The 14548-nt window shown below is 50.7% G+C and overlaps 1 protein-coding gene across 6 annotated transcripts in view; it reads right to left on the reverse strand.

The window, feature by feature from the left end:
* Positions 1-2823: 2823 nt before the first annotated feature.
* Positions 2824-14548, reverse strand: part of CD2H10orf71 (chromosome D2 C10orf71 homolog) — a 28767-nt gene continuing 17042 nt past the window's right edge. For all 6 annotated transcript variants that reach the window (XM_030334962.1, XM_030334961.1, XM_030334963.1 and 3 more), the window contains 2 exons: positions 12461-12564; positions 2824-7944 (listed from right to left, as the gene is read on the reverse strand). In XM_030334962.1, the coding sequence (XP_030190822.1) occupies positions 3540-7796 (4257 nt within the window). In that variant the 5' untranslated portion in view covers positions 7797-7944; positions 12461-12564 and the 3' untranslated portion in view covers positions 2824-3539. The remainder of the gene's footprint in view (positions 7945-12460; positions 12565-14548) is intronic.

Here is a 14548-nt window from a genome sequence, read left to right on the forward strand (position 1 = left end):
GACATGCCCTTCTTGTAGTGGGTGTGAACCAGCCTCCCTGCAAGTCTCCCACCCGACGTGTAAGGCTCTCTTCCCGTGCCCATGGCAAAGTTGTAGATATGAGGGCCTGGATGCATGTCCCTGAAATCTTTCCTTTCTGGGCCAGACAGAGGCTCCTAGCACTTTTCAAATTTTAATGTGCAAATGAATAACCGGGGAATCTTGTGGAAATGCAGACCGAGCTTCTGGGTTTCTAACAAGCTCCCTGGTAATGTGGAGACTGCCGATCCATTGGCCACACTTAGAGAAGCGTGAGTGGGGTGTCCACTCAGTGAGAGTGAGAGTGACCTGAGTTCCTGGCTTGGCTCCCTCCCTCAGTGACTGTGTGACTTTGGGAAGTTACTCAACATCTCAGTGCCTTTGCTTCCTTTATGGTAATATGAGGCTAATGAGGGTACCTCTCCTAGGTCTGTTGAGGATGAAGGCCAGTCTCAAAGCTCCTGGCTCCAGGGCTGGCACATGCCATGTGGTTGACAATGTGAATCCTTGGTCACTTTCCTCTGAGTAGCCCCAGGACCTTTGATTGTTCCCTTGAGGTACTCTACATCTGTGTACCTTTACCAGAAACATGTAGAGGGGCCAAAACTCATAGGAGGGCCCGTGCACTAAATAGAAGATGTAGGCATGGCCTTGACCCACAATTTCTACAAATAATATGTTTTCACAATTCTCACCACTGCTCTATTAAACACAGTGGTAGAAATAATGGTTTTTCTGGGCAACTCAGAGGAGTGAAATATTAATTCAGAAGCTGAAGGGACATATCAACAAAGGTCTATCCTCTGAGGCTACACTGGTTTCATTCCTGTGTTTGTTAAAAATGCTAAGTAACAATTAGCTAAATCATTGTACGTTGGTGTGGTAAGGCAAGTCTATTAGTATTTAACAAATGTCATCTTTGTTTGCTAGATAAAAACTGGGAAGCTCTGGTGTCTTCAAAAGCTGATGTATTACTTGGTGTGTCCTAACTCAGTGTAGGTGCCGTTTCCTGTAGGAAACCCCTTTTCTTCCCAGGCTGAGTTAAGTGCTCCTCAGACCACCTTATTAAATTACTTACCACACTGGACTATAATTATCTTTCTTCTCTGTTAGATTTTACCAGATCTTATTATCATGGTATATCTTTAGTGTCCAGTGAAGTGCCTGGCATAGGGTGGGAACTCTAAAAATGTTTGTAAAAGGGGGGCGGGAGGAAAATAGAGAGAAAGAGAGATAGAGAAAAGGAAGGAAGGGAGGAAGAGAGGGAAAAAGAAAGGAAGAGAGAGAAGGAGGGAGGGAGGAAGGAAGGAAGGAGAACGGCATTTACAACTGAGTTGGTCTTCATTGACTTTTGTCCCTTGGAAGCATTACCTGCTTCTTAGCAATATAGGCACCTTGCTGTAAGTGATGGAGGCCCTCCTTCTGGCTGACCTGCTGGGGAGCCAGGTGTCCAAGGAATCCCTGCTCTCTGTGTGCATGTTGCATGCTGCCAGATGCCCTGTTCCTTTTGCGCATTCATAGGGAAGTTGACCTTGATCTCTAAATATCTACCTTTATGCTTTTAGCTCCATCAGTAGCCCTGCTTATATTGTTTCTAAGACAGAAGACGGATGCCTCGCCAAACATAAGCTCCCCTTGAGAAAAGTATATTTTTCCTTGTGGGGACGTCATTACTACCACTATGGTTGTTTTTTAATTAAGGGACTCTACTTTTTTGGGGCAATTCTTTCCCTGGACCCTGAGAATTCTAAGATGAGGTATCACTTTCCATGTTTGAGTAAGAGGAAAGCAAGGTGAGGGGATGCTTGGCCCTGGTGGCAGAGCCAAGATTGCAGCTCGTTCTTCTCACTGGCATCCCAGTGGGTGACTCCTGGGAACCACACTTCTCGGACAGCGGCCTGCCTGTGTCCCTGCCTAAGCATCTGGTTGACTCACCGCGGCCCTGAGCTCGGGGACTTGTGTAGTATTTGCCCAGTGAAATTAAGGTGTGGCCATACTTATTGGGAAAACAAACGGGTATAAAATCCCGAGTCCAAATCGTGATCAAGAATATGCTCAGAGTCCTTGTATCTGTGCGAGTCCGGGACTTGGTGAGTTCTGCGCCTTCCCGTCTGTTTCCAGCCCGGAAACAGCTATCTTTGCCAAAAGAACCAGGGTGATGCGTTTTGTGGGGTCCTCTGGGACGTGGGCAGCATAGTCCCGACAGCTGCCTCGACAGCTGTCCTTTCTAAACAGAGAGGGAGACGTGTTTGCTCCTGTATTTCCCATAGCACAAGAATTACATTGCTTCAGCAGATGCCCTGGGTGGAAGCCTGTGGGGAGCGGCCTGCTTTCCTTCTTAGCACAATTGCCCGCAGTGGGCATCGACTCACAGACTCTCTCTATTCTCAGAAGTACAGAGACGGTTATTGTATTTTGCTCCCCTGAGCTGATTCACATACTTCCCTCCACATCCCCAAAGGCCAGGGAGTCGGGAAAATGCAATTGCCTTTTGAGTACAGGGCACAGGCACTGGTCACTAGATTGGGACAGCTAGGGCCTGACTCAGTTCCTTGGGCCAGCCTTGATGGTGGGCTTGGGTCTTCCTCCTCTTTGTCTCCCAACAGGAATGGAGAGCCTGGCCCCGAGAAGGCATGGACAGGTGCCGAGGGCTCAAGGAGAGACACCGGGACCGTGGTGGGTGCCAAGGCTGCTCTGTTCAGACACGAAGCCCCCGCGTCCCGGTGGTGATGGAAGGCCTGGAAGGCACAAGGCACTTTACTCACCAGTGGAGACCCACCCCGACCCAGAGAAGAGAGACAGGAGTCCAGGACAGAATCACATCTGCAAACGTGTTTCACTTTTTAAAAGGTAGCCTTTTGTCGATCAGAAAATAGCCTTCAGAGGAAAGCTTCCTCAGTAAAGAAAACCCATTCTATCCAGATAAACATTTCTGCAAGATTGCCTTGGGTCAGTCCTCAGCCATCTCTGCCTGCAGTGAGCTGGAAATGGCTGCTGCGTTGGAACGAGGGTGGAGTTGTTGTCTATACCACGCTGGACCTGGAGGGGCTGGGCTGGGTGGTCTGCTTGCGGGCAGGGCTCAGCTCAGCGCAGTGCAGCGATTCTGGGGGCCTTGGGAGTTTGCTCACTGCATGAGCCAGCCCTTGAGAAGAAGAAGGTGGGCAGCTGGGGCAGAGCAGCCATTAGGAATCCTCTGGACCCGCCCCAGGGGCATAGCCAGAGGAGGCCAGGGAGTAAGGGAGGGGAAGAGAGAGGGGGTCAGTGGAGCAGATCCAGGATCTGGGAAGGGGCTTGGGAGGGACCCGGTCATGCAAATAGCACCTTCCCAGGGAGAGAAGCCCTTCAAGTGGGGTTTTCTCAGAATCCCTACTTCCTTTGGGAATTTAGGGATCTCACATGGCTAAGTATGTGTTGGTGTGTGTGTGTGTGTGTGTGTGTGTGTGTGTGTATTGTTTTGGGGAAAGGGGAAGTAAGTTCTTCTGGGTTTATCTGGGGGCGGGGAGGTTAATCAGACGCAATTCTCAAGAAATGCCTTCTGTGGCGAAGTCCTCTAGGTCGTTGGTGGAGATGATGCCCAGGCGTGGGGCATCTCCCCCCTCTTCCCCCAGGCTTGGGGAAGGAGCATCAGGGCGCTGGCCTGCGGAGTGCCGGGTGGGGTCGCCGCGAGCCCTAGGGCCCAGCTGGAGCTGCAGGCCGGCCTCGCGGGCCCTCCGGGGCCCGGGCCCAGCTGCCTCGGGGGTGTGAGGGCCCTGACTTAGGAAGGTGGGGGCAGACAGCTGAGAGGAGCAGCGCAGAGGCATCAAGGCCGTCACGGGCAGGGGCCGGAAGTGGGGGTACAGCATGTAGGGAGCATCCGGAGTATCTGGCGGGGGTGGCTCCGGGGAGCCCCCCTCCGAGGTTGGGATGGAGACCTTGACGTATTTGCCCGTCTCGGGGTCATAGAAGGTCTTGATTCTCACCTGGAGTGGCAGATCGAAGACAAAGTACTCTCCAGATTGGGGGTCTTGGAGAACCTTCTGGGTGGCAGGGTAAGGGGGCAGGGGAGTAAGGGACTGGGATCCCCCAGGCTGCCTCCTGATGGGCTCTGAGAAGGCAGACACTGAGTGGCGGTGGATGGGAGGGGGCAGGGAGCGGACCCCAGGGCACCTGGGTCGGGGCCTCTCTCCGGGGGCTGGTGGCCCTCGTTCAAGGTCCTCCAGGCACGGCTTTTCTTCCAGGGGTTCGCCATGCTTTTCTTGCAGTTGGTCGGTCTTCCTCCTCTTGCTGGCCAGCTTTTTTGCCCGCCGCAGGGCCTTCTCTGTTTTGGGTGGGACTGCAGGAGGCTTGCTGGCGGCCCTCTCCAGCGGGGCGGGAAGTTCTGGTTTCTCAGGGAGGCCTGCTGAGCCGGCGGCCGCGTCCAGCACCAAGCCTCTTGGAGAAAGTGTCCTGAGGTCTTCTGCAGGTGGCTCGAGTTGGGGGTCCGAGCCAGCCTCCCACGTGAGGGCGTGGGTCAGGTCCTCCCTGCGGGCCACCCTGGCAGAGTAGGGGCTGGCCCAGGGACTGGTGTGGGGAGGCTCCCCCAGCAGCAGGCCCGGCTCGCTGGGGGCCTGGGAGGCATCGTCCCAGACGCTGCTGGCGGCAGGGGAGCACGCGCTGCTCTCATCCGGGGAGCTGGCATTGGGGGAAGTTGCCATCTCACCGGGGACCAGTCTTCTCCCCGGGGGCCCTGCTCGGGGTGTAGACAATAAGTGACTTTTGAAATCTTGTGTGTGCTCTTCCCAGCAGGTTCCCGGCTGCTGTGGGGGTGGCTGGTCTTCCGGGTCGCCCTCAGGCAAAGCGATGGTGGGGATGCACCTTGGAGCATCTAACTTCCCCTGGACTGCGCAGCTGTTCTTGCCATCGTTTGCCACAACTCGACGTGCAGCCTCTGGGGGTGGCTTCAGCCCTTCAGCCTCTGCCACGAGTGGAGGAGATGCGATGTTCCCCGTTGGGGCTGGCACCTGCCCGTGGTCCTCTGTGCTCTCCCAGGCCATGTGCTTCAAGTGTGTGCCCTGCGTGTTAGCGGCTGTAGGCGTGTTGGCCACTTCCTGGCTCTCAGGGCCACAAAGACCAGCCTCTTCTCCCCAGCCTGGCTTTGGCAGGTCTTCCTCTTTGTGGCCGCTGCCCAGAGGGTCCTCTGATGACATGGCCCTCAGGAGGGGCAACATGATGGGTTTTATCACAGGGGTGGCCCTGAGGGTGTTGTCTTTAATTGCAAACAGTTTGTGCTTGTTCATAGTGGAAGATGGCGAGGGGGTAGGGTCTCTGGTTGTATCCTTACTTCCCGCGATCCAAGTGCCTCTGAAGTTAGCTTCCTCTCTCGATGCCTTCCTGGGTCTACATCCAGACGAGCTTTCCCCTTCTCCTTGCAACGATGCCCCCTGGCTGTGCTCCTGCACGCACACCTGCCCGTTACTTAAGGCACCGTGCTGTGTCTCGTCTTTCCCTATTGCTTTCTCCTTCTCGTCCTTCTGACTGTCACCTGCACTTACGTCATTCCTCCTGTCTTCCTGCTGGCTCTCCGTGAACCACGTCTTCTGCTGGTCCTCAAAGGAGGCAAAGGACTGGTCTGAAGAGCTGGTGCTGAATTTGGCCTTACTTTTGAAGCATGGCATGAAATCCGATTGGCTGTCACTGTAAAACACATCTTCTTCCTCGGGAGAGAGAGGCCCTGGGGAGAATTTCTGGTTGAAGTTTGGATTCTGAAGTCCTGCCTCTCTCTCGGGTTCTGTCTCTTGAGACACAGATCTCAAGAACCCCTTTTCTAGGCTGGGAGTCTTTGGTTTCTCTGCAGCCTTCCCTGCCTCAGGCTCTCTACTGCAAAGCCGCAGAGACAGGTGCTTCCTGGGGCACTGTTCCCTGGACTCTGGACACTTCCCAGACCTGGTGGTGCCCATTTCCGGTTCTCCATCGTCCTTCTCATAGCTGTTTCTGTCAGCTCCCCCCCCATTGACGGAGAAGGGGGCTTGGGTGATGGCTGGAGGTGAGTTAAGAGTTAGATAGTTGTCCACAGAGGCTGTACCAGGGTCAGCTTTAGGGTCCATCCGGGGACTGATGTGTGACACAGAAGGGGCATCAGCTGCCCTTTCCTTAGAAAGCTCATTTGGAGGGCTCTCCTCAAGCCCATTGGGAAGGATGATCCCATTGCTCACGGGTTCTTGCTTGCCCCTGGTTTTCTCCTCGAGGCCTTTCGAGAGAGGTGAGGGACTATATGTGCTCTTGACACGCTTCCGTACATCCTTCAGGTTGAACAGCAGGCTAGGGGCTTTGGATTTGTAGCTGTCCCGAGACTGACATTCACTGGGTTCCTTCTCTTGGTACCCGTTTAGCTGTCCTGAGGGTGATGGGGTTATCTCCACCGGCTGGCTGTCAGATGGCTCCAGGATATTCTTGGTGGGTATGATGGGGGTCAGAAGCTTACTGATGTTGAAAGGAGGGCTGTAATGCTCGTTGGGGTCCATGGGCATGTCAAGAGCCTCGTTTTCTGGAAACTGTCCCTGGGGATTGTGCTTTGTGTACAAGGCTGGGCCTCTTCTGGTGGCCTGCTTCTTCTCTTCCGATGCATCTTGTAGACTTTCCTTCTTTCCTTTGCCGGACTTTGGTTTCCTCCATGGTGGCTGGGTGGGCTTCCCCTGAAGGTCGGGCTGGGAGCTAGAATTTCCCTCTGTACCGAATACCTGGGGCCCCGAATCCCGAGGTCCCCAGGGTCCCGATGCAGAGAGAGCCCCTGCTGCCAGCCTGCTCTCCTCCTGACTGCAGCTGGCCCGGGCCTGGCAGGGGGAGACTTTGTGCTCAGAGGCCGGGGGCTCTTTTAACAAGGGCGTGTTCTCGTAATGCTTGGGGGCTTTGCTTTCTGGGACAGGGTCAGCAGCCTCCTTTCTCTCGGGCAGCCGCGGTTGGTGGGCATTCCATGACTCAAAAGCACTGTTTTCACTATGAAGAAAGGTCCCTTTGCGAGGCCACTCCTTACCTCTTCCAGACTCGCCCTTGGGTGGCTTGTGGGGAGGAGAGGGGAACTTTGACTCGAACGCATTGGCCGTGTTTTCAGGTGTTGGGAGGAAGCTGCTGGAGCTGTGACAGGCCATCTCGGGGTTCTTGGGGGACTCCTGCTCTCCGTGCTTCTTGCCAGGCTGGTGGCTACTCTGATGGGCTCCAGAGACTTCAGCGGGCACCCTCCTGACAGTCAGAAAGGCAGAATCGAAGCAGAAGTTGACGCCACTTTCTGGAAGAGGAGCAAATTTGGGGGGGTTCTTGAGAGCCGGGGGCTTACTGGTTGGGGGCCTGCTGTCACAGCGTTGGCTCTCAGTCCTGTCAAAGGATTTGATTAGCGATGACACTTTGGAAACAGGCTTGTTGCTGCTCCTCAGGCCGGAAACTGGCACCTCCAGTCTCCTCTGGGCTGGCGTCAGTGGGGGGCTGCTTTTGGGATACTTCTCCTCCCCTTGAACGTACTTGGGTAGCTGCTGGAACGTGGCTGCCCAGCCCGCATGCTCGGTGCCTTGTGACGGTAACTGGCTCCAAATACCGCTTTTCCTGTGGGTGTGGCTCACCGTTCCCCGGTGAAGACTCCCAAACACCTGGCGGGTGATATCCGGGGACAGGGTCAGGTCGGAGTCGTGGAAGGATGTGTCCTCTGAGATGCACAAGCTTCGGAACGCCCGGTCTGTGAGGCTGCTCACCTCCCTGTCTGCATCGTCCAGCACACTGCCGATGCTCGAGGAGTCGCTGAACCCGTCCGTGCACTTCTTATTCCCCTGCATCGTCCGCCAGCTAGGAAGACTGTCCCCCGGTCAGCCAGCGGGTGCCTCTGGGTGACGGTTTTAGAGGGGTTAGATGCAGCCCTCTTTCCACAAAACTAGAGCTTCCTGGTGACCAGACGCAATTGCAAAGTGGGATTTTTTTTTTTCTCTGCAAAAGAAAGACGTGCAGGGTATGAACAGGCTATCCGACTTAGCGGCTCCCTGTGAGAGCTACACACTGGTCCAGATGGGTAATGGTGCCTGTGGTGGTTAATTTTATGTGTCATCTTGGCTGGGCCCTCGTGCCCAGTTTTTGGTTAAACACATCTAGATGTTGCTATGAAAGTAATTTTAAGATGTAATTAACATTTAAATCAATAGACCTTGGGAAAAGCAGATTACTTACTCTCCATGCTGCGGGTGAGCAGCATCTCAAAGACTGAGCTCCCCAGAGGAAGGGAGGATTCAGCCCCCAGTCCTTGGACTGCAGCTGCAACACTGACTCCCCCCTGGGTCTCCAGCCTGCCCCACAGATGTCAGACCTGCCAGCCCCCATCACTGAAAGAGCCGGGTCCTTAAAATAAATCTCTTTCTGTATGTGCACATCCTATTGGTTCTGCTCCTCTGGGGAACCCTGCCCAAGACAATGTCTAAAGTTCAGATGTGTCATTTTTGCAGAGAGGTCTTCCCTGACATTCCATGGGGTGTCCCCTCCCCACTTTCTCTCACAGCACCTGGTTCATCCTCTTTGTGGTACTGAGCATAATCTAAAGTTAAGTTGCCCATCTCATCATTATACTGTAAGAGCCAGGAACTCAGGAGCCGCTAGACTGTCTGTCTGCTCATTGAACTTGTCCTGGAGCCACCCCAAGAGGGCACAATCCTAAAGAGCCTGCATCACCGGGGCCCCTCAACTCTCTAAATTGCCCTTGGGTGTGACCATTGGGAGATGCTGGGTGCAGCCTGGAAAGACCTAGAATCCCTGGCATTTCTCCCCCATCCCTGATTCTGGCTACGGTGTGGGGTCTTGGCAATGCTGTGGTCCTCCCTTGCTATGGCCCCTCCCCAGGGCTTGGTCTCTTTCTGGGCCCAGCAATACTGCTCCCCTTCTCCCTGGGGGCTCCCGGGGGCGGGGGGGGGGATATCTCCCATTCCTCCTGAATAGCTCCACGTGCTGGGGTCTCCTGAATTCTTATGGCCTGTTATGGTCCCTTCATTAGATTTTCTTCTTTTTTAAAAAAAGTTGTGGTGAAACATACAGGACATAAAATTTACCAACGTAAGCACTCTAAGTGCACAGTTCAGTAGTATTAAGTACGTTCATACTGATGCAACCACCATTCCTCTCCAGAACTTTTTACAGCATCCCAGACTGAAACTCTGTACCCGTTAAACGCAAACTCCACTCCCCACTCCCCCCTACTGCCGACCTCAGCCCTGGCAGCCACTGTCTACTTTCTACGCATTTGATTACTCTAGGCACCTCATACGAGTGGAATCACACCATATTTGGTTTTTTATGGCTGGCTGATTCACTTAGCAGAATGTCCTCAAGGATCATCCATTTCCATCCTGTTTCCCTGCCTTTTTAAGGCTGAATAGTATTCCCGTGTCATCACATCCTTGCCAGCACTTGTTATTTTCTGTCTCTCTCTCTCTCTCTCTCTCTCTCTTATTTTTTTTTGTAGTAGCCATCTTAATGGGTGTGGGGCTGTACCTTGCATTTCCTTCTGGGTCCTGTCTGAGATGCTGCTTCCCCTGGGGACCCTGGCTGCTTCTCCCGAGGTACATACTTATGCTGCCTGGAACAGGCCTGGCCCAGGCAGGAGAAAAGTCAAGGAACACATGACAAGTCAGCTAAAGTAGCAAGTGTAGACCCTAGCATGGGCCCAAGTGGTGGGCATTTGGGACGGTGAACATCTGGCAGGGTGCTCTGAGTTGTCAGCTGACAGATGACACTATCACACAGTGGCTTCCTTCCCATCGGCAGTAGAAGCTGGCAAGGCTGAATTCTTCCCTCCTTGGCTGGCTGGTTGGAGGGATAACACTGCCAGGGCTTTAGGGGACAGAACATGAAGATGCTTCCATCAGGGAGGTAGGGCCTGCACACCTTGTGTCCCTGTCCTGTCCTAGCCCCACATGGGGGACAGCGCACGAGGTGTCCTGCCCAGGCCTGAGGCTGCTGGGCCAGCAGCATTGTGTTTCAGTCCCGGAGGCCAGCCTTCTTTGGGGCTTTTTGTTTCCTGTGTCTCGACCACAGCCCTCCGGTGGGTTTCCAGTGTTGACTCATTGGCAGGCAGACCTGGTTTTATGAATGGGAGAACTGAGCGGGCTGTGCTGGAGAGAGGAAGGACCACAAATTTTAGCAAACCCCCAATGCACTCTGCAAAAGCCTCTAATGATGTGCTCCTCAGCCCTGCCTTGAAAATCAGGGCTGCTTCTCTCAGAAAGCATATTACAGGCCTTTTAGGGGGCAGAGGACATCTGCTTCAGCCCTCGGGTGCTGCTGGCTGGCCAGCCTCACTCCCTTCCTCACAGGCTTCCCCGTCTAGGCGGCACGCCTCTGGTCACAGGGGTGGGAGCATTTGGATGTCAGGGAAAGTTCTGGCCTTTCTGATCAAAGGAACAATCCCTGTGGTCTCCACCCTGTTGTCGCCCTCTCTTCCTGCTTCGCACGGGGACACAAATCCTGGAATGGAGTGTGTTTGTTTGCTAGAGCTGACACAACGAAGTACCACAAAGTGCTGGCTTACACAACAGAAAGTATCTCCTGGTGCTAGAGGCTGGAAGTCCCAGATCGAGGTGTCAATCGGGTTAAGTCCTTTTGCAGGCTGCAAGGAAAGGGTCTGTTCCAAGCCGTTCTTCTTGGTTTGTAGATGCCCATCTTCTGTGTCTTCTCACTGTCTTTCCTGTGTTTCTCTCTGTCCAAACTTCCCCTTTTTATAAAAGCATCAATCCTTTAGGATAGAGCCCACCCTAATGATCTCATCTTAACTAATTACAGCTGCCATGACCCTATTTCCAAGTAAGATCTCATTCTGAGGTCCTGGGGGTTAGGACTTCAACGTGTGAAAATTTGGGGAATACAACTCAGCTCACAACACCGAGGCCTTCAGTTTGCAATCTTGAGGAACGAGCAATGACAATTAAAGACCAATATGCTGAGGACGACCTGGTGGGCAGGACAGTCCTGGGTCATCAATGACATGGCTGAGCGGTGAGTCTGTGCCAGAACTACCTGCTCTGGATTTGTGTGATTGGGGTGGGGCGGGGGACTTTAGTGGCTTCGACCACGGTGAGTCAAGTTTTCTGGATCTTGAGGTCCTGCCAATACAGTCAGGGAGGCTTCCGGCATCCTGAATGCTGGGGTCTTGGTCTTGGCAATGGCTGTGCTCCGTAATGGTAATACTGGGGTTTCCATACTTCCACATTTACGTGAAAATAGGACAGTAGAGATTTAAATTTAGAGTCTTAAAGTAAGCAACTCCCAGCCAATTAAATACCACCCCCATTAGCAGATATTTGTTATTTTTTGAACGCTCAGCTTCCATCCATCTCCTCTGAGTAAAAGCACTTGATAACTTTGGGACAATTTCCTGTCTCCGCTGTGGTTACTCTTGATGGGATTGAAAGTTCAAGGTGCCTGCCGAGATCTCCCCGGGTCCAGAGCAGACGTGAGACCCAGGCCAGGTCCTTTGTACTGTTTCTTCTAAAGTGATGCCGGGATGGAAATGTGCTCGAACGTTCTTTCCAGCGGCAGAGCTGTCTGCTCACTCTTGCCCAGGCTGGGACTTCACCATTCACCTGGAGTCTGCAAGGGCTCCATTTTCCTTTTAATACTCATGTATTTCAGCTGAATTTGCCCAGTTTCTGTTTCTGTTGTGCATGGCCAAAGAACTCTAATTGATTTTGGGTTGTGTCGTAATTCCACACACTAATAAAAGATGTTCACTGATATTTGGAGTATTCAGAAAATATAGTAGTTTCCCCTTATCCATGAGGGATACATTCCAAGACCCCCAGTGGATGGCTGAAAACTGTGGGTGGTAATATCGAACCCTGTCCATACTATGTTTAACCTATGATAAAGCTTACTTTATAAATCAGATGCAGGAAGAGATTAACAACAATACAATAGTATACAATAGTAAATAGAACAATTATCACAATACAATAGTATACAATAATAAGTAGAACAATTGTCACAATATACTATAATAGAAGTTATGTGAATGTGGTCTCTCTCTCTCTCAAAATCTGACTGTACTGTACTTACCTTTCTCGTGATGATGTGAGATGATAAAATGTCTATGTGAGGAGATGGTGGGGAGTGAATGACGTGGGCACCGTGAAGTAGGGTTAGGCTATTACTGACCTTCTGACTGTATGTCAGAAAGAAGGACCATACATGCTTCCAGACCGTGGTTGACTGCAGGTGACTGAAATCGCAAAAAAGCAAAACCATGGATAAGGGGGAGCTACTGTAACCACATTTCTCCTGTTTTGGGAAGAAGAGAGGCCTTTATTCAGATAACTTCTTCAATTCTGATTTGATTTCCCTGGCTTCAGATGGGACAGTCATAAATTTGGTTTCACCCTCCACTTCTCCCTCTCGTCTCCCGATGTCCAGTGGAACCAGCACAGCGGCTGACAACCGAAAGTGTTTCCTTGGGTTGGTTCCATACCTGTTATGGCAGTGGGGACTGCAGGTGCCTGCCTCGCTGGGTTTTAGGGTCTGTAGTTTTAAAACTTCTTCTCATGCTTGCATTCACTGTTATCATTGCCCCATCTAGAAAGAAGAAAAATAATATTAGTGGACCCAACTGACCAACTGGTCAAGCACATACTGGGTGCAAAAGATGTCTTTAAATGTCAGTAAGACACTTGGCTTTGAAAGCGAACTGTCTTACTGACATTTAAAGACATATATATATATATATATAATATATGTCTATATAACATATGCATATATATGTGTATATATATACTGTATATGTCATAATTATATTATATATTATATAATTATATATAATATATTATATAATATCTAAATATATTATATATTATATTATATAATATATAATATAATATATAATATATATGTATATATATGCATATATATGTATATATATAAATACACATATATATGTATATATTTAATCTACACTGGAGCTCAACAAAATTCCAGACATAGGCATTTTTGGTGAAAAACAATATAGGGCCAGTATCTATACCTTCCAATATTCATTAATTCATCTCTGGTCCAAGGAATCTTCAGGAACCTGTACTAAGCTGTTGGGATTTCTAATACGATTGGCGCAGTCGTGAATTATTTTTTGCTAGTCATATCTGACCAAAGGCCCTTTCCCATGTGGATTCATAACTCAGGTTTTGCAGTAAAGAGAATTGGAGTGGCAGAACTTGAATCCACTCAGCAAGCTGTAGCACAGTGTTCGATTTATTGTTGGCAAGAGGCTTGAGTATCTATTTTGACAGCTAAAAGAACTGAAAAGCTGCCCAGGAGAATTCGAAGAGTGTACAGAATAAAGTGTAAGCTAATTAAAATAAATCCATTATGCAAATTTTAAGCGCAGACCATTGGGGCTTCCTCAAGACCTTCCACACCTCACAGCTCCTGGATAATTGATCTGGTCCGAGGTAGTTTATTAATAATATTAATAATCATACTAACTCAGATTTGTGGAGTACATTTCTTTGGAGGCTCACAGAGGGCTTTGTGTCTACCACCATCTGTCTGGCCTCATCCCTGACTCCTAGGCTGTCCTTTGTCCTCACACCACGCCGGGTTCCCTATTTCAAGCTCATGCCGTATTGTCACAGGTCACATATCATAAGCCACATATCCCGGGAATTGATGGTAGTTTCATTTTCTTCTCAACTAGAAAGAAAATCCCCTGAACCCAGAAAAGAAATCTTACTTGCCTTTGTGGACTGAGCTTGTCAACATGGAAGCAATGCTCAAACTAGGCATAGAAAAGAAGGAACAAGAATGAAGGAGACATTCCACTGGAATGGAGAAGGACTGCTGACCTTGGATATTAAGACCATCTGAAAAATTCAGATTGACCCTTTTGTGTCACTAGATAGTTGGTCCATTTCATTGCCTGCCACTCCACTGAGATGCAGCTCAGAGATAAGGACAAAATCAGTCCATGTGGCCGAGACGTAGATGTAGAAGGATGTGGTGACGTTTATTTTGTTAACATTTAGGGAGACTATCACTCTGTGCTTGGATTCATGGACTCACTGTCATTGCTGCTGAAACACACTTTTTAGAGGCTGACAAATCTGCCCCACTCACTGCTTTGGGGACTCCCTTGGGCTATGCAACATTCATTCTCAGCACCGCATTCAGGAACAGCTCGTAAAACTCAAATCTGTTCATGTCAGCCTCTTTATTAGAACCCCTCAATGGTTTCCCAGGTTTCAAGAGTGAAAATCGGCCTCCTTAACAAAAAGCCTTCCTTTCCATCTTCCTCTTGAACTATTTTCCCCCCTTGGCTTTCCAGAGTGTGCCTCAGAGCCTTTGCACACATTGTTCCCTCTCCCTGGAATAATTTACTTTCACCTTTTCCCTATTACCTGCTTAACTCTTACATATGCTTCCGAATCCAGCTCACGGGACCCTTCAATAAGGCAGCTTCTTCAGGCTATTTTAAGTCTCCCTGTTATACGCTTTCATATCTGGCCATACCCACTCCTTTGCAGTACTTAATATAATTGTACTTAAGTAGTTAACTGGGCGATTATTA

This window comes from Lynx canadensis, chromosome D2 (genome assembly GCF_007474595.2).
Source record: "Lynx canadensis isolate LIC74 chromosome D2, mLynCan4.pri.v2, whole genome shotgun sequence".
Taxonomy (NCBI): Eukaryota; Metazoa; Chordata; class Mammalia; order Carnivora; family Felidae; genus Lynx; species Lynx canadensis.